Source organism: Perognathus longimembris, chromosome 3, assembly GCF_023159225.1.
Source record: "Perognathus longimembris pacificus isolate PPM17 chromosome 3, ASM2315922v1, whole genome shotgun sequence".
Lineage (NCBI taxonomy): Eukaryota > Metazoa > Chordata > Mammalia > Rodentia > Heteromyidae > Perognathus > Perognathus longimembris.
Genome location: NC_063163.1, coordinates 95,842,250 through 95,861,657, shown reverse-complemented (window position 1 = coordinate 95,861,657; position 19,408 = coordinate 95,842,250). Strand labels below are relative to the sequence as shown.

The 19,408-nt window shown below is 54.4% G+C and overlaps 1 protein-coding gene across 12 annotated transcripts in view; it reads left to right on the top strand.

The window, feature by feature from the left end:
• Arvcf (ARVCF delta catenin family member) overlaps positions 1-18,754 on the top strand; it is a 51,235-nt gene extending 32,481 nt beyond the window's left edge. For 5 of the 12 annotated variants that reach the window (XM_048343479.1, XM_048343477.1, XM_048343478.1 and 2 more), the window contains 17 exons: positions 7,455-7,613; positions 7,755-8,281; positions 9,165-9,664; positions 10,361-10,544; positions 11,268-11,385; positions 11,744-11,915; positions 12,533-12,550; positions 13,542-13,613; positions 14,776-14,903; positions 15,152-15,302; positions 15,508-15,706; positions 15,781-15,892; positions 15,992-16,082; positions 16,395-16,448; positions 16,778-16,875; positions 17,465-17,584; positions 18,004-18,754. In XM_048343479.1, the coding sequence (XP_048199436.1) occupies positions 7,455-7,613; positions 7,755-8,281; positions 9,165-9,664; positions 10,361-10,544; positions 11,268-11,385; positions 11,744-11,915; positions 12,533-12,550; positions 13,542-13,613; positions 14,776-14,903; positions 15,152-15,302; positions 15,508-15,706; positions 15,781-15,892; positions 15,992-16,082; positions 16,395-16,448; positions 16,778-16,875; positions 17,465-17,572 (2,691 nt within the window). In that variant the 3' untranslated portion in view covers positions 17,573-17,584; positions 18,004-18,754. Of the gene's footprint in view, positions 1-1,537; positions 1,641-7,454; positions 7,614-7,754; positions 8,282-9,164; positions 9,665-10,360; positions 10,545-11,267; positions 11,386-11,743; positions 11,916-12,532; positions 12,551-13,541; positions 13,614-14,775; positions 14,904-15,151; positions 15,303-15,507; positions 15,707-15,780; positions 15,893-15,991; positions 16,083-16,394; positions 16,449-16,777; positions 16,876-17,464; positions 17,585-18,003 lie in introns of those variants that run through there. The other 7 variants (XM_048343488.1, XM_048343489.1, XM_048343481.1 and 4 more) reach the window with 7 other exon arrangements.
• The last annotated feature ends 654 nt before the right edge of the window (positions 18,755-19,408 follow it).

Below are 19,408 nucleotides of genomic sequence, written 5' to 3'. Positions count from 1 at the left end.
CCCTGAGTCCAAGCCCCAGGACTGGCAAAAAAAAAAAAAAAAAGCAAAGGAAGTAGCATTTAACAAAGCAGTTTATGAAAACATTGAAATGTTAGCATTTCCCTAGCCTCAGGTCCTCAGCTCCTCCCACTAGCCCCCAGATCCACCTATACCTAATGAGCCACTCACTCCTACTCATTACCTACCTACTTCCCCTTTACCCCCAGAGAGAGAAGCTGCCACCTGGATAAGGTGCAGACGCCATGTAGCTCCCTCTCCCGTGGGAACTATGCCCCACTAATAAACCTCCTTATGAACCTTCTTCTCCTGTCTGTGATTATCTCCACATGGTCCCCTGGGATGGCTGGGACATATCCTTTCACACCCCTTAAACATTCTTACTCCCCCTTCAGCCCACTCCTTCTCTTTTCTTATTTTTGTGAAACATACAATGAATTTTTTTTACAGCATTCTCCCCCTTTTCCCTCTTTCATTTGCTTACTCCTCTCCCTTTAGCCCCACCCCCAACTTGCATATACCTGGTATACTTTTTGTTGTTGTTCCAGTAGGTACTGAAGCTTGAACTCAGGGCCTGGGTGTTGTCCTTTAGCTTTTTCACTCAGCTCCATTTCAGGCTTTTTTCTGGTTAGAGATAAAAGAGTCTTATATGCTTTCCTGCCCAGGCTGGCTTTGAACCATCTTCAGGTCTCATCCTCTTGAGTAGCTAGGATTACAGGCATCTGGCAGCCCTTTGTATCTTGATGGGCAGAATGCCCAGGACATAATGACACTCCCTTGCTGGCCACTCACCAGATCCACATGGGGTTCTGAACTCTTCCTTGGAGGACTATGCTAGGTAAAAGATCAAATCCTAGCTACTCAGGATGCTGAGATCTGAGGATCACCGAAACCTGTCTGGGCAGGAAAGTTTGTGAGACTCTTATCTCTAACCACCAGAAAACTGAAAGTGGTGCTGTGTCTGAAAGTGGTAGAGCCCCAGCCTTGAGCAAAAGAGCTCAGGGACAGCACTCAGGCCCGGAGTTCAAGCCCCATGACTGTCTCTCTCTCTCTCTCTCTCTCTCTCACACACACACACACACACACACACACACACACACACACATCCTGTAAAACTGACAATGATATAACTAAGGTCATTGGACCTCATCACACAGTAAGGAGAAACTGAGTCATCACCAGCCTGAGAGGCTTATGCCAGTTAAGGAGGCCTTGTGCCCTGCTCTGGACATGACCCAACTGTACAGGTTGGAGGAATGTGTATGATCATTAGGGGCAAACAAGTCTGGGAAAAATGACTTGAAGTCTCTTGGCGGGAAAATTTTATCCCCTGGGGCAAGGGCCAGGAGCCCTGACCAGCTAAGAGGGACTTGGGGGCCGGGCCTGGCTGCAGAGCCCCTCCTTCCCTTGCTGGTAGGGAGGGCGGAGAAATGCCCCGCCCCAGCACCCACGCCCCGCCCTGCCTGGGCGCGGCCCCGCCCGATTGGCTGCTCGCCGAGACTGCCGCCAGATCCGCCCCCGCGGGGAGTGAGTCCGCGGAGCCCGGGCTGCTGGGGAGCCCGAGCAGAGCCGGGTCCATCGCTGCGGTCTCTGCCGGTCTGCATCCTCCTAGTCCCGGTCCAATGCCCGCCGAACTCAGACAGGTTGGAGGGAACTTGGTTCCAGGCAGGGGGCGGGAGCACCGTACTGGGCCCAGTGGCAGAGGGCGGGGGCTCTGGCCTTCCCAAGGAGACCAGCTTTTGTTCCACTGAGCTGCCGGCCCCAGGCAGCTATTGTCTGCGCTCCCTGCCGGGTTGCACCGCACTGGCCTCGGTGGCGGGAGTGAACAGGCTGCCCTGGGAGATGCTCAAGGCGATCGTGGGGCGTAGCGGGGCCGGTGGAGGTCTCTGGAACCTAGGCGCGGGCGCAGGGTGGGCGACCCTGTACTCAGAATGTGCCCCGAGCCGGAGTGGGTGCACCTGAGCTACACCCAAGACAAGTGGTGACAGACCGGAGCAGCCTCCTTTCTGTGCAGAGGGAAGCTGAGGCTGGAGAGGGAAGACCTCTTAGGCCTCCTGCTCTCTGGGAACTTTATTGCTCTCCCTTCCCGACCCCGGGGGACGTGCAGAGGAGCTTCTGGAGCTTAATGGAAGATCTTTCTGCGCGGGAGTGCACTTGACAGGAGAGGGTGAACCCACCCTGTGAGGCAGGAGAGGCCTGGAGGAATTCCTAGTTGTCCACTTCCGGGCATTGGGATGAGGGAGAATGCAGGTGGGCAGCCTGTAATCCACTTTGTGGGATGTGATTCAGTACACCAACTACCAAAAGTCCCGTGGTGATGCGAGAGGAAGAGCTCCCACACACCTACCTACTTTGTCAGCCAGGTCTTTGCCTGCTACACCACAATGGTGTGACCACAGTTTTGGCCCAGAGATGGAGGAGCCAGTGGAAGATTCAGTGTAGCTGAGGGCCGGGCTTGGAGAAGCTGGGATGGGATAGGAGCTCCCCCAAGCTGCTTTCCAGCCAGCTAGGCAACAAATGCTCCTGGGCCTTTTCAACCCACTCTGCCTGGGGCCATGCCCCAGCATTCTGCTGCCCTGGCCTCCAGGAGCTGGACAGAGGCTGTACTGGGGGAGAGGGTGTTTGTTTGTTTTGTTTTTTGTTTTTGTGACCTGGGGCTTGCTGCCTGGTGTAGCATATGCTGACTGGCTTGCACTCTGCTAAAGGGATTCAGAACTGACTCCTCCATTCTTCATCTGTCCAATGGTAGCTGTTTCTGGGGCCCTAGCCCAGTAACTGGTCTTTAAATGTGCATTTCACCTTAATGTTGCCTTCTCTGCAGAAGCAGGGCCTTGCACAGGATAGGATACCCACCTCTGTTGTCTGTTCTCTATGATACAGACTGTGATTGTCTCTTTTTTTTGTTTGTTTTGTTGGTCATGGGGCTTGAATTTAGGGCTTGAGTGCTGTCCCTGAGCTTTTGTGCTCAAGGCTAGCACACTACCATATTGAGCCACAGCTTCACTTCCGGTTTTCTGCTAATTAATTGGAGGTAAGAGTCTCACAGGGCTGGGGATATGGCCTAGTGGCAAAGAGTGCTTGTCTCCTATACATGAGGCCCTGGGTTCAATTCCCCAGCACCATATATACAGAAAACGGCCAGAAGTGGCGCTGTGGCTCAAGTGGCAGAGTGGTAGCCTTGAGCAAAAAGAAGCCAGGGACAGTGCTCAGGCCCTGAGTCCAAGCCCCAGGACTGGCAAAAAAAAAAAAAGAATCTCACAGACTTTCTTGCCAGGGTTGGCTTTGAACTGGGATCCTCAGATCTCAGCCTCCCGTGTCTCTAGGATTACAGGTGTGAGCCTCAAGCACCTGGATGGTTGTTTATTTATGAAGTACATTGGTTCACATTTTGCTTTTCCATCACCACCCCCCACTCCCGTCCTTGCATCTGTCCACATAGATTTGCTGGCACCACGTATCCCTCCTTCCTCTGTGTGAGGAAGTCCCTGTGGATGGGGGTCAGAGATCTCATGCCCATGCTTTGTGCTAGGCCTATGGTGAACATCTAGAAAGCAGTGGTAGGCTAGTGGGAATGCTTCACTGGCCCTTCCCATAACTCCAGAGAGCACTTAGGAAACCCTAGGTTCTGCTGTTCCTCTTAGGGCTAAGCCCAGAAGCTGTTTCTCTACACATGGGAGAGTTCTGGGATGGATTTTAATTTTGGTTTCACAGGTGGTGACAGTTGGCTAGGTATGGTCCTTGTAAGAAGAGAAAGGATCATGTTAGAGTTGGAGAGGAAGATAACAATAGATGCTTGGCAGGACTTAGTGTATTGAGAGAGTGGAAGCTGGAGTATAGAGGTTATATCCCAAGTCAGGGGTGAGGTAGAGACAGTGTGGAGCTCCAGGGCTAGATGTCCCTGAGTGTGGTCTGGTCTGGGCAGGTGGATGTGAGACCTGGAGTCCCATAAGATAGCAGTGGGGCCAAATTAAGTCAGGTACCCCACAAGAGCTCCTCTATTGAGTGTCAATTGTATGCTGGTCATCAGTGCACTGTCCCACAGACCCACTCTGAAGATGTTATAGAAGCCTGTGCCACAGGGTGGCTTTGAGACTCTTACTACCTTAGGCCTCAGTTTCCCTATCTGCTACCATCTCTGAGGTCTCTTAGGTAAATGTTGGGTTGGTGGCTTGGGAGCCACTGTCTTTATTCCTGTATATTGCAAACATGTTTCAATGGCCTTTATGGATAAGAATTTGGACAAGTAGTGCAAGAAATGAGGGCACAAGTCCTTGGACACATGCCTCTGGGAACATTGGGCACAGGGACTGAGTTTGGGGTGCTGTTAGGAGACCTCACTAATTGATGTGCTCAGGGCCAGTTGCAAGGCTGGGTGCTCACATACTGTGGACATGTGCACATTCCTGTCTGAAGAATGGGGTACATGTCTTTGTGTGTCCAAATCCCTATCCATGCATGTGTGCCCAGGCATGTGTAATGGGGCTAGGCGCTTTCTGTGAGCACTGGCTGACTCATGCCCCCACCCACCTGGGTGAAGTCATTGCCTGATTTTAGCTCCCTGAGGTCATTTGCCAGCAGGGACTCCTGAGGCCTCAGGATCTCACCGTCTAGCTGTGGATCCCTTGTGTTAGTGAGTGATTGCTGCAAGGTTGGAGGCTTTTCTGGGAGCCCTGGTTGTCCAGATCATCCCAACTCTGAACTATGTCATACCTTCACCAATGCCAGGGGAGGAGGAGGAAGCTGGGTGACTGAATAGCAGTAAGGTGCCAAAGTGTCCTTCCTTTGGTTCCTCCTTTGACCTACTACCTAGCTTAGCTGTATTAGGCTCTTCTCTGAGTATTTAATATATGCAAATATATGCAAATCTACTAAGCGGTCTATACTACTGACAGAGTATCCTGGGCAACATGTTCTTCAGTCTTGCTTCTCCCTCTACTGCAAGGCCAGGCCCTTGGTGCCTAGCCACCAGAATATTGGAGGTCTGGCTATCAGAGGGTTCAGGGCCTGACATACTGTCACCAAAAACAGATGGGATATCTCAAGCCCCAGCACAGAGGGATGCCCCTATGCCTAGTCCTCCAGAGGCATCCACACTCCCTCGTGCCCTTGGAAGAGAGCCCAGGCTACTCTGCTTGGCAGCCAGCCAGTTATCCCTACAGTGGGCCTCAGTCTATTTCTTTTTCCCAGGGAACAGGGTCGCCTTACTCTGGCCAGGTCCCAGCAGGCATTCTGTTCCACCCTGAGGCTAGGAAGGTGGCTGCCAAGGCCCTCTCCCCAGGGGGAAGCAAGGCTCAAAGGCTTCCTAGTCAGTGCTGAAATCATCCTGAAGTTCTAGGTAAATCCCCCCTCTGCCAGGCCTCAGTTTCCTCATCTATGGTCACATGATCTCTGCCCCTCTGAAGCCCTGCTCCTGGGGGAGGGGTAAGTACATTCTGTCCCTTTGCTTTCCTCTGTCACTAGAGCCTGAGGGATGCACTCATCCTAGCATGCTGGCATAACCTCCTCAGACTCCTGCACTGTATGTATTAGGGGCCAAGCCTTTCCCCTGGACAGGACATTGATCTAAGGACACTGTCTGAGCAGACAGACCATGAGGACAGCACTGGCATTTTTCTTACACCCAGGGAAGAAAGGACACAGAGTAGCGATGGAGCCAGACAGGTCTAGTGGGAATGCAGGCCTGCTCTAGGCCTCTACTTGGTGTTTGCAGGCTTTAGGGAGCCTAGGCCGAGGACCATCCTGCAAGGACCAGGGGCCTGGACTACAGAGTGTGGGGTATGTCCTCCTGCTGACCCGGCTTTGGCTGCTGGGGAATGTGCTTGCTCCCCTCTCTCCGCCTACCACAGCTTGGATTTCAGGCCATACCCAGGCCAGATGCCGATCCCAGGATGTTGATGTGGTGGGGCCCTGGAACTGGAGAGCTGTGTGGGCAGAGCCCCAAGAGCGGAACATGGATCTCAGGGGTCCTCATGCTAGTCAGCACAGCAGGGACTGGCCCGTCTTTTTTGAGCCTGTTTACCTAACACTGGCAAATCCAGCTGATAAGCATATGGGTCTCAGAAGGGTCTCAGTCCAGAATTATATTACCTAATATTCCACCATACACCCTCCCACGCTGCATGACAGTAAAGTAGCTGCAGATGTGACTCCATCCATCTCTGATGTGATGCCCAGGCTCTTCATCAGATGAGGGAATTGGCCAGAGGTAAGACTACACTGGGCCCTAAGGTACCTGGATGTTACTCTGCACCCCAAGTGTTGTCTGGGTTGAAGTGGCACTGTGGCTCAAGCCTTGAGCAAAAGAGCTCAAGGATAATGCACAGGCCTTGAGTTCAAGACCCATGATGAACAACAACAGAAAAGTTTTTTAGCTGGGCACTGAGCCAGTGAAGTATTCCCACTAGCCCACCACTGCTTTCTAGATGCCCACCACAGGCCTAGCACGGAGCATATCATGAGATCCCTGACCCCCATCCACAGGGACTTCCTCACACAGAGGAAGGAAGGATACGTGGTGCCAGTCCCAGTCCATGCATGTGGACAGATGCAGGGATGGGGAGGGGGTGATGGAGAGGCAAAATGTGAACTGATGTACTTCATGAATGAACACTATCCAGGCGCTGGTGTCTCACACCTGTAATCCTAGCTGCTCAGGTGGCTGAGATCTGAGGATTGTTACTCAAAGCCAGCCCAGACAGGGAAGTTCATGAGACTCTTTTTTTTTTTTTTTTTGGCCAGTCCTGGGCCTTGGACTCAGGGCCTGAGCACTGTCCCTGGCTTCTTCCCGCTCAAGGCTAGCACTCTGCCACTTGAGCCACAGCGCCGCTTCTGGCCGTTTTCTGCATATGTGGTGCTGGGGAATCGAACCTAGGGCCTCGTGTATCCGAGGCAGGCACTCTTGCCACTAGGCTATATCCCCAGCCCCATGAGACTCTTATCTCCAATTAACCACCTAAAAACTGGAAGTGGAGCTGTAGCTCAGTGCTCAGAGACAGTGCCCAGGCTCTGAGCTCAAGCTCCATGACCCACACACAAAAAAAGTGTCTGGGCTGGAAGGAGCAAGGATATTTTAGTATTCTGGATGCACAGTGCATTTTGGGAGCTGGGTATTTCTGTCCTGTGAGGGCGTCTGTCTGGTCTTGTGGCATGAGCCTGGGTGTGGCCATAGGAGTCAGTGAGCTGTGCTGAACCTGCCACCCCACAAGTTATACATTCAAGGCTTCTGGAGTGGGTAGGCCCCAAGTCAATTTGAACGATGGCAGATGATTCCAGAAGGACATCCTGCAGGTCCCACCTGTTCCTACTTAGGCCTGGAAGAGCCTTTATCTGTGAAGCCTGGAGGCTTAGGGAGCCCCACCTCCATGCTTGTCTGTCTCTGCAGTTCTGAAGAGGTCCTGGGATAGGGAGCCAGGAACCCCTTGCTTCCTGCCTCCTCATATTTATTCTTCTCTTCCCAGGAACAGAGCCCAGGAAGCCAGGCATCGCTGGCCGCAATGCCAGAGGCACCTGAGGTGCTAGAGGAGACAGTGACAGTAGAGGAAGACCCTGGCACACCTACTTCCCATGTGTCCATTGTCACGTCTGAAGATGGCACAACACGGCGCACCGAGACCAAGGTATGTCCAAGTCTGGGCATTTGAACTGGCTTTCTGGGGTCACCTATGGTTTGGGTTGAAAATGAAAACCACCCTAGCCGTGCCAGGGTACTGCCCAGGTCTTGGGCTGCCAAAGCCACCCATCACCTACTTATCCCTCAGGTCACCAAGACAGTCAAGACAGTGACCACGAGGACAGTACGCCAGGTGCCTTTGGGCCCAGACGGACTCCCCTTGCTAGATGGTGGCCCTCCACTCGGTCCCTTTGCTGATGGCCCCTTGGACCGGCATTTCCTGCTGCGCGGTGGTGGCCCAGCAGCCACACTTTCCCGGGCTTACCTCAGCAGTGGGACTGGCTTTGCCGATGGCCCTGAGCCCCGTGATGGCCCTAACTATGGCAGCCTGTCCCGAGGGCTAGGGGTACGGCCCCCACGCACGGGACCCCTGGGCCCAGGACCTAGTGATGGCTGCTTCACTCTGCCTGGCCGCCGGGAAGCCTTCCCTGTAGGTACTGAACCTGGTCCTCCAAGTGGCCGCTCCCTCCCTGAGCGCTTCCAGGCAGAGCCCTATGGCTTGGAGGATGATGCACGAAGTCTGGCTGCTGATGATGAGGGGGGCCCTGATCTGGAGCCTGACTATGGTACAGCCACACGAAGGAGACCTGAGTGTGGACGGACCCTCCGTGCCAGGTGAGCGCTGTTTCCTGTGGAATTTCATCTTCAGCTCTCCAACCACAGAGTACCCACAGGTCAAGTTGCCGAAGCTGAGTTGGTCACACACACCTTAGTTTGGATTAGCCTTGGCAGGGCCTAGGCAAGCCCTAGTATGGTAGAAATTATGCTGACAGAAGGAAAAGGCAACAGTACCCGATAACTAGTTCCTGTAGCCAGAGGGCTGTTGAAATCATGCTAAACACCAGAGGCTCAGGATGTTGCTCTGCACATGAAGCCTCCAATCAGAGGCTTCCCTGTGCTTCACTGTCTACTATGTCCAATAGTAGCCAGAACCTAGAGGCCTAGAGAACCTTCTTGTTACAGCCCCCTAGTTCTATCCTATAAACCCTCATTGTCTGTATCTGCAGAGTGGGACCATTATCACAGTTTGGGGTCAGATATTACTGGGCAAGTCATTTAACTCTTCTTTCTAGCCTTCGTCTTTCTTGGGGAAGTAGATTCAAGAGCAGTTACCCTCACGGCTACTGAGAACCAAGGATATCTTATGCTCTAAATGCTTCTTGGATGGTGAGGGTCATCCACTTCTCACGTATCCTGGCACCAACCACATATGTGAATCTTAAGGAAGAGATATAGGACATCACTAACAGATGCCGAATGGAGACGTGCTCACTCGGACTAGGGGAACCGCCCCCCCCCTACTGGGAGGGATGCTGGCCTCTGGCTGGAGTTTGTCTCTGTCTTTGACTCTTAAGTCAGTCCTTGCTGGGCTGGTACATAACTCAGAACCTACTTTATGCTTGGAGCTGAGGCTCCCAGCCCACCTTGCTCCTGACTGGTTAGTTTTACCTTTCCAGAATGGTGGGCAGCTGCTGATCCACCCTTCCTACTTGCACAGGGCTTATGAGGATGTGGCTGATGATGCTGGTGAGCTGACAGATGAGCGGCCCCCATTCCCAGCAGCAACAGCACCACTGGCCCAGCCTGAGCGAGGCAGCCTGGGCAGTCTGGACCGAGTGGTACGACGCTCACCTTCAGTAGACAGTGCTCGCAAGGAGCCACGCTGGCGGGACCCCGAGCTGCCTGAGGTGTTGGCTATGCTGCGGCACCCTGTGGACCCCGTGAAGGCCAATGCGGCCGCTTACCTGCAGCACTTATGCTTTGAGAATGAGAGCATTAAGCGGCGTGTTCGGCAGCTGCGTGGGCTGCCGCTGCTTGTGGCACTGTTGGACCACCCTCGGGCCGAGGTGCGGCGTCGGGCCTGTGGGGCACTGCGCAACCTCTCCTATGGCCGTGACACAGACAACAAGGCTGCCATCCGGGACTGCGGAGGCGTGCCTGCCCTGGTACGCCTGCTGCGGGCTGCCCGTGACAATGAGGTTCGCGAGCTGGTCACTGGTGAGTGGGTTTTGGATATACCTGCTTCTCTAGGAAGATGAGAGCAAGGCTTAGCCTGTGAGGGAGAACACCCAGATAGTCAGGGGTGCCAGCTTACCTTGCAGGCAGACACCAGACCCAGAGGCTGTGGCCAATCCCGGTTCTCTACCAGCAAAGCTGGCACTGGCCCCTTAAGAGTAGTCCCTTTCTCTCCTTCTCCTCTGTCCCCACAGCTCCCCCTGAGACCTGCCTCTCTGGTTATATTGTGTGATAATGCACTGGTAAGCCTGTGCCCTATAGGACTTGAAGGTCTTATAGCCAACTCTGTGGCTCTGTGATCTCAACTGTATTAGTCCCACCCATCTGCCATGGCCTTCTGCAATCCAGTCCATTCCTCTCAGCTGGAAGCCATTGTTGGTTGCTGCCTGCACATCTAGCTCAGGCCAAGATGGGCACCCAGAACTTTTTGCATGGCTTTTGTTACTTCCTAAGCTCCTGTATGGGCTGGAGGTGTTGCTTTGTGTTAGAGCTTGCCTAATATATAGTAAGGCCTTCAATTCCATCTCCAGCACCAAAAAATCCAAACAAAGCAAAAAACCCCAACTCTCCTAATTTCCTACGGGGCTTGGGCACCAGGCCAGTCTTGATTGGGATGCCCTGTAGAGGCAAGGGAGGCCAGGCCCATGATGAGCAGAGTCGTGTGGTGGCATCCCACAGGCACACTCTGGAACCTGTCATCCTATGAGCCTCTGAAGATGGTCATCATTGACCATGGTCTGCAGACACTGACCCATGAGGTCATAGTGCCCCACTCGGGCTGGGAGCGTGAGCCCAATGAAGACTCCAAACCACGGGATGCTGAGTGGACGACTGTCTTCAAGAACACATCTGGCTGCTTGAGGTGTGGGCAGGGGCTGGGCTCAGGCTGTTCCTGCAGGATGATGGAATGTCAGAGTCCGCATGCGTGCACACACAAGCCTCATCCCGCAGATGCCATATCTTCAGAGTCCCAGTGTAGAACATGATCAGGCAGCTGAATCTTAGTAGCTTCAGAGCCACATCCTAACAATGAGAAATGATGACAGATGGTGCTGCTCTCACATCCAGAGACACTCTCCGGATAAGGTTTTCCCTCTTTCTCACAGTTCCTGACCATTCCAGCCCTTCCATTGCCATGCCCACCCTCCCATGACCATGATAGCCAGGAAAGCGGAGCAGGATCATCTCCAGTCTTCCTCAGCCTGTGTCCCTTGCCCTCCTCTTTCCTCCCATCCCTAGGACATCCTAGAGGCCGCAGTCAAGGGTCCTACCTGTCATCAATGTGTGCTATCATGGCCCCACGAGGACCGGATTCAGGTCTCTGGGTCCAACTCTGTGCCTTTCAGTTCAGTTGGGAGTCAGTCCTTCCTGCTCCACCTAAGGTCCACCTCCTGGGTCTGGGTATTTAAACCTCTGGCCCTCAATTCTATTTCTCCAGGCTGTGGTGTCCTGTCCACATAGGTCCCTGGGGGCAGCAGCAGGATGTGCTGATGAGGACCAGCCCCTAGGCCAGTAGTGGGTAGGGCTGAGGGAAATTCCCATGGACTAGGACCAGGGATCACTAGGCCTCCTTTTGGCCACCTAGGAACGTGAGTTCGGATGGCGCCGAGGCCCGCCGGCGACTCCGGGAGTGTGAAGGGCTGGTGGATGCGCTCCTACATGCCCTGCAATCGGCAGTGGGCAGAAAGGACACGGACAACAAGGTGGGTGGGGCATTTGGGGACCAGTTTTACAAACTCTGAGCCAGATGGTGCAGGAGTGGGACCCAGGGGTGTGGGATGTCCAAGGTGGTTCTGTGGGGAAAGGGTGTGAGTCTGGGCAGCCCATTTAGAGTGGCCATGCTGGGAAAGGGACATGTTCTACACATGGCAAGTGGTCTGTAAGGTCCAGGCTTCCTTCTGTGGCCCTCACTGGTGATTCCCTCTCACGTGGGCCCCTAGCCTAGGCCTGTTGCCTCTGTACTTTGGGCAAACTGGTAGGGGCGTCTTTCCTGAGGGCTTGGGTTGTTCAGCTACCCCCTTGCCCCATGGCTCAGCCCCACCAGGTCACCTTTCCCCACAGTCAGTGGAGAACTGCGTGTGCATCATGCGGAACCTGTCCTACCACGTGCATAAGGAAGTGCCTGGGGCTGACAGGTACCAGGAGGCTGAGCCTGGGCCCCCAGGCAGTGCCACAGGCTCCCAGCGCCGGAGGAGAGATGATGCAAGCTGCTTTGGTGGAAAGAAGGCTAAAGGTTGGTGGGTGAGATTGGGGGCACTTATCTAGCCTTGTTCCCATAGCTCAAGGCTCTCCTTATTTGTGGTAGGCAGTCATGGAGGCTGGAGGACATCTGGTCAGCGCCCAGTGGGCAGACAGGAAGCTGAAGAGTGCCCTGTCCTAGATCACGACAGCTGACAGGCCAGGGTTCAGACTCAAGTCCCCCCTATTCTGTGTAACCCCAGGGGATCACCTGTATTAACTGCTCAGGCCCTGTCCTTCAACTCCGGGGAAGGGTTTTTCTGGGTGCACAAGTGACACATGGCCATTCACAGAGTAGCTGGAGGCTCCGAGCCCTGCAGGCACACTGGACTCCACCTGTCTGGGCCCCTGCTACACACTAGCACCTTTGGAACCTTCAGGGTGCAGGGTGCAGTGGGACTATGCTACAGCAGTTGTAGTGGAGCCTATTCATTGCCTTCACCTGATCCCAAGCATCCCCTTCCTGCCCTACTGGTGGACACAGCCCCCAAGAGTTACTGGGATGAGGCTCCACATCCTGCCTCCTTGATTCACCGTGCAGTGGGAACAAGAGGGCATGGGGAGGGTGCCACCCACTCAGGCTCATCTCCTCTCTCCTGTGCTTCCTTCCAGAGGAGTGGTTCCATCAAGGTGAGTCCTGTTTGTCCTGCTGTCCAGGCCTGGCAGGTGCAGTGAGCACCAGAAAAATGCTACCCCTATGGCTCAAGCAGTTATTTCCATGACAACTATAGTGCAGTGGTCGCCAGGATGCCTTCCAGCCTCCAGCCCCTCTCCCACCCCTAGTCCTATCTCCATGACAACTGCATGGACATGACAAAGGCAGGAATGTGAGTCCCAGACTGGTGAGGGGGCCAAGGGCTGCCCTCTTAAGTCAGACTCAGCTATCCAGGCAGGGCTGAGGCAGAGAAGACAATGGTGGGGGGGGGGGCTGGGTCACGTCTGTGCCCAGGGGCACCAGGGAGCAGGCTGCCCTCTCTCATGGAATGGGTAATGTGGTGCTGATTCAGGTACACAAAGTTATCGTGAGGATAGGCAAGGCAGGGGCCGCCAGATCATCTGATCCTGGCTTGCTCTCAGTAGAGATGGGGAGGTGGCTCCTAGAAGTATACCAGTGTTTTGTAGGATTACCACAGGAGCTTTGTCTAGGTGTTGGGGTTCTGGTGTAGAAGCTGTCCTTAGTTCTGGCCCCTAGAGGAATTTTCTCCTTGGGTGGAATTCAGTCTCCCTGCCCTTCCTCACTGTGTTACCCCAGCAAGCTCTGTTTCTCTGTTTGTACCCACATGCCCCCTAGCCTTGGTCCCTGCTTTCTCAGTTCATACAGCTAAACCATGTAGCAGCATGGGCACTGTGGAGAGGCTCTCTGGCACGGCTCTCAGCTCTGTGATGGGAAAAGAGGTCTAGGTACTCGAGGCAGGTCTAGGATGTCCCCTGGCCCCACTGTCACCACTGTCCTCTCTGGGCCAAGCTGCCTGCCTGAATTCTGGATGGTGCTCCACTTCCAGAGTCTCTTGGTGCTTAGGCCTGCATATGGTGCTCTTTGGGCTCTGTGTCTAATCTTCCTAACACAAATATACACCCATCCATGGAATCTGCCTTACCTCTAAATACCCTTCCATTCCAGGGAAGAAGGATGGTGAGGTGGACCAGAACTTTGACACACTGGACCTGCCCAAGCGAACTGAGGCTGCTAAAGGTGAGTTGGCAGAGGCAGAGCCAGTGTTGCTGGGAGAGTTGGAGCCCAGGACTAGCCAGGCAGTAAAGCTTTGTGCCACTGAGCAGGCCTGAGAGATCAGATGGAAAAATAAGGCTGAAAAGTGTGGGGTTCCCTGAAGTTCAGACCTTGGGACTTGGGGGTTCAGAATTAGGGTCAGTGTCACAGGCTATTTTAGATAGGATAAATTGAAAGCCACAGGGGTTGGGCTGAAGGGTGCCATTCATTGAAGGCAGGCCCTCTAGTGACATTCTAAGCATGCTGGGAGCAAGGAGAGCATAAGCCAGAGGGCTAAGGCACAAGAATGTCAGACTCGTGGACATCCCTTTTATCTGTTGGATTCCTAATATGCACTAACAATGGGTTGCGCAGCCTGAGAGAGATAGAGGACTTTTCTGCAAGTCAGATGAGCCTAGAAATCCCCAAAGAGGCAGATGTGGAAGGTCCCCTCCATGGAAAGTGTGTGGGGATCCATTTTAGGCAGAACCACTGGCTTGTATAAATCCCCAAGAGGAGAATGTACTTGGAGCCTTTGTGGTGTAGGAAACCCAACAGGCTAGAATGGAAGGAGAGAGAGGGTGTAAGGAGAGAAAGGGATGATTAAATATGAGTGGAAGGACAGGCTGTTGGAAAGTCATCCTGAGCCAGGCAAAAGCCCCAGACTGGATGGGAAGCTTGGGAGATGCTTCTAGGCCCGATCTCTGAAGTTCTCTACGGGGCAGCCATGCTTCCATAGTGGTTAGAGCCTAAAGTGGTTGCCCGAGAGGGTGAGCATTGTTGCTAGGGGCAAGATCCTGGGTCAGCAGCTTGTTTCATGCTCTGAAGGGAGGTCTTGTTCCTAGAGAGGGCCCTATTAATAAAGGGAGTGGCTCAGTTGACACACTTCCACCCTCAAATCCTAGATGCTCAGACTGCTAGGCAGATCCAGTCCCATTTCTTTGGCAGCAGGGTTGAAGAAGAAATGACTTCTCCCAAATCCTGACCAAGTCTCAGTTTTCCTTTTGGGACACCAGTAAGGGGTGAATGCATTGATACTAACCATGCCCTGACTGCGTCACACCCATAACCGGGAATATTGATGAGGGAAGATGATAGGGAGGAGGTTCTGGGTGACCTTGGCTGTCTGTGGTTGCCCTATATCCAGGCTTTGAGCTGCTATACCAGCCTGAAGTGGTACGTCTCTATCTCTCCCTCCTCACGGAGAGCCGGAACTTCAACACCCTGGAGGCCGCAGCAGGTGCCCTGCAAAATCTCAGCGCAGGCAACTGGATGGTGAGGGGCCAGGAAGGAAAGATCTAGACAAAGGGAAATCCAGGCTTTCCCACTGGTGCTGCTTCTCCATCTGGGCTTGCCGGAAGAGGAGGGGGACTTGGCACCTCCCCAAGGTCCGGGAGGGTCAGGGTACATGGCCTGCAAGCAATATGCCCTGGCCAGTGGAACTGGCGTGGAGCTGCTGGAGTAGGGCCTTGTGCAGCACGACTTCCCTCTGAGTAGCCCACCTCCTATTTCCATCCCCACAGTGGGCCACGTACATCCGCGCCACTGTGCGTAAAGAGCGCGGGCTGCCGGTACTGGTAGAGCTGCTGCAATCGGAGACCGACAAAGTGGTGCGCGCAGTTGCCATTGCCTTGCGAAACCTCTCTCTGGACCGCCGCAACAAAGACCTTATTGGTGAGGATGTTTGCCGGGGGCCAAACCTGGGAGCGCAGCAGTTTGTAAGTCTGAGACCCACCCTGTGTTTTAGGCTGGTCCCAGTTGGGGGAATTGACTTCTTGGACCAATCCTGAAGGCTTAGCCCCATGCTCCCCCCTGAACCCTGCTCCTTCCCACAGGGGCAGGGCAGAGGTTTGTCCTGACACCTGACCCTGCCTCTCAGGGAGCTATGCCATGGCAGAGCTAGTGCGGAACGTTCGCAATGCGCAGGCACCAGTCCGCCCCGGGGCTCGCTTGGAGGAGGACACCGTGGTGGCTGTGCTCAACACCATCCATGAGATCGTGTCTGATAGCCTGGACAATGCGCGCTCACTCCTGCAGGCCCGTGGTGTGCCAGCGCTGGTGGCACTCGTCGCCTCCAGGTGGGCGGGGCCTGGGGAGGGGGTGGGGCGGGGCAAGAGCCGGCCCCCTGACCCCGCCCTCGGTCCTTCTGTAGCCAGTCTGTACGCGAGGCAAAGGCCGCATCCCACGTGCTTCAGACGGTGTGGAGCTACAAAGAGTTAAGAGGAGCCTTGCAGAGGGACGGCTGGACCAAGGCGCGCTTCCAGGTGCGGCCTGCAGTGGCCTTTCCTGTTCCAGTTTACTAGGTGGAGTCCTCAAGCAGAAGTGCCTCTAACATCCCTCATCCATGTTTTGTGCCTCCCCAGTCAACTGCTGCCACTGCCAAGGGGCCCAAGGGAACACTGAGCCCAGGGGGCTTCGATGACAGCACACTGCCACTGGTAGACAAGAGCCTGGGTGAGTACAGGCCAGGAAGGAGGGAATTTGGGACCCCATTTCTGAGGCTGGAGGAGTTCCTGCCTGCAGTAATAGTGACAAGGTGGGTGAAGGACAGGGAAGGAAGATATGCCCTTTTCTGGTTATACCATCTTCCTGGGTGTGTGGAGAGGGTGCCAGCAGATAGAAGAGGGATGGAGAAATGCCAAGACATTAGTGATTGAGCACCTAGGGTTGCTGAGGTTGGCCTGGTGCTGGGCTTGTCCGTGCCCCCTCCCTCCCCCCCCAGCCTGTCTACTGCTCACAACCAGAGCTCCTGCCCCTGCCTTGCAGATGGTGAGAAGCCAGGCAGCCGAGATGTGATCTCCATGGACACACTTGGCCCAGGTGAGGGCAGGCATGGTGGGATTGTTTCCTACTCAGGGAGAAGGGAGGAGCCTGAGCCAAGACTGTTGAGCTTATGGGGTAAGCATGGTTGGTACTAGGAATGCCTTCCAAGAAGGTGCAATTTGGTAAAGATTTCATTTGGGGATGCTCGGCAAATATGAGGCAGGAATGTTAAGTGGGCAGTGGGACAGGGCAGGGCGGGTAGGGATCCTTTGTAAAAGCCCCTTATCTCAAGGGTCCCGTGTCTGGGATGAGAGGAAGATGGCGTGGTCCTTCAGTGCCTGCCTCTCAGAGCTTGCCTCATGCTCCCCTCCCTACCCTGCCCACAGATGGATATTCCACTGGATATTCTACTGTGGACCGAAGGGAGCGGAAGGCCCTGGGCAGTGACTCTGCAGGAGAAGCCTCAGAAAAGGAACCATTGAAGGTAAGTGGCCATGGGTACTTACCAAGGAGGCTCCATGTACAAGACTTGCCCAGAGAGCAGCTAGGCAGTGCAAAACGGAACTTGGAACCTGAGGCCTGGCTGCGCTGGTGCTCATCTCCAAGAAGCTAGGCAGTAGGTCCAAGTCTAAGAAGCATCCCTTCATCAGTCAGATGGTGGGTGCTGATGGGTAGAGAACTCATACCTGGTGGGAGGGAAGGGCAGAGGACAGAGGTCTGCCCAGCCACATACTGCACAGGACTGAAGAGTCCTTAAGAAAGTGGTTTATGCACCCTTCTCTGCATGCCTGTGTGGGCCAGGTGCCTGTCCTGGCCTCTAGTGGGGACAGCACCTACCACTTGCTCTACACCAATCCCCCAGCCTCATGCACAGGCCTCTGTGTGCATCCATGTACCACCCTAAGCCCATGTGAGCCATACTGGCTTGATTCCCTTATGCTGCTTTGTCCCTGGCCTACCACCCTGGCCCTGGCCCTACTGACAAGCCAGCTTCGCCCTTCAGCTGCAGCTAACATGCTTCCTTTTGCCTTTAACATCTTCTATCCACCCATCCACCCACTTGTGCACTGCAGCCCGACCCTGGCAGGAAGGCCCTTCCTCCTGGGCCCAGCAGGCCCTCAGTCAGGCTGGTGGACGCCGTAGGGGATGCTAAGCCTCAGCCCGTTGACTCCTGGGTCTAGCTTGCATGCCGGGTACGTTTTCTTGTCTGGTTGTTGTCCAATGATTTTGCCATCCTCTGGGCCAGGGCTTTTTGTTGCCCTCCGCCAACTGCATGCTCTGTCCTCCATGTGTGTTTCCTAGCAGAGCCAAAATGCCCAGCTTAGGGAAGGCTAGATCGATGGCTGAGCAGGATGGTCCTCCTGGGGTCCACTGTGATGAGTCCAGGGGGGATGGGTCCTTCATACCCTCAAATATCCCTAGCACAGGGCCCCACAGGGTCAGTAAGTCAAGAATGGTCTCCACTATGACCCATAGCAGCTGTCTTTGTCCACATAGCTGTCCATGGAGCCTGCAGCTCTACGAAGAGATTGCATGTCACCCTACCCCATTCATCTGGCCCTGCCACCTGCTTGTGTGCTTCTACAGCATTGCCTTACTCCTCCCTTTGCAGGGCCCCGGCCCAGCCATTTCTTAGGGATTGGATCACCTGGAGAAAGGCCCGTTATGAACAGTCTGCTGTGGAGCCTCCTGGTGGCAGTTGCTGGCCAAGCCTCTTGTCCTAAGCCTGGGGCCTAACTTGCTGGCATTACTTCTGTCTTGCCCTGCCAGTTGCTCCTTCTGATCTCCTGATCAAACTCCTTAGGCCTGAGTTAGCTGTTTACTGACATGGTGCTGTGTGTGCGTGTGAAAGAAAAGGCCAGGACCGGGCCCAGGTTGGTGGCCGGGGAGGGTACCTGACTTTGCTCTGGTGGAATAGACTGCTCCAGAGAAACAGACAGGCCTAGGGGGTGGGGGTCCTGGGGACAGGCAGCTGGAAAGGGAGGGAGGGTCTTGGGAAAGGAAGTTGGACTCCGAAGGGTATTGGACTCCAAAGGGTGGAGGGACTTCCTTTCTTTGGAGACAGCAAAGTGGGGATCCTACGCTGGATGTCTGGAACCCTCATGCAGTGGGATCCTTCCTCAAGTTGCCTCTGGCTGGGGGTCACTGTGATGGCTGCATCTGCATCTGCCTCGAACCTCACCATAATCTCTGACTGACCCCCAGCAGCACAGGGAACTGCTGTTCAGTGCCTGCTGTTTGTGACTTCAAGACAAGAAAACGACTGACAAAAGCATTAAAAGTGAAACCAAAATAAGACTATTGGAAAACATCTAAATTTTTTAAAGAAATTTTAAAAATTAAAAAAAGCAAAGAAACCTCTGTCTTCCATGGTGCAGACTCCTTGTCTCATTGGCCAGTGGGCTCTTCCCTTAGTGTGGAGAATGGAGAAGGCCATCCTACTGGGTGAGGAATGGGCCCCCTCAGTTGTTGGCTGTAGTACTGTTACTGAGGCACTGCTGCCACCTGGTGATGACAAACCTTGAGGACATCCTGACTGCAAGGGCCAGCAGTTCCTCAGTGTGCCCTCCCCTCCCCCAAGGGGTCCTGCATTATCTACGTGCATCCAGCCTGGCTCGTCGCTGATCTGCTCAGCCTTCACAAGATCTGGCTGGCTTCTGGTGGTAGGCTGGCCTGGAGCCCAGGAGCAGAGCTCTGGGCAGGGCTCACTGGGCATGAGTGGAATCTACTAGGACAAGTTGATCTTTGTGTCTGGTCTTGGTGGGGCCTCCTGGAACCTTTCTGGTAGATAGCAATCTGGCTGCTTGAAGGTGTCAGAGCAGCTCTGGATTTAGGCAGACATAAAGCAGCTTGGCTTGCTTGCAAGCAGCTAGGCAACCAGCAGCAAAACCCTGGCTGTTCCAAGCCAATTTCCCCCTATAAAATAGGCCGAGTGGGATTGGGGAAGGAGATATTTCCATCCTATAGGTGGGTCCAGACAGGCAGGGTTTTGAGTGGCCTTGTGTCCATGGTCTCCA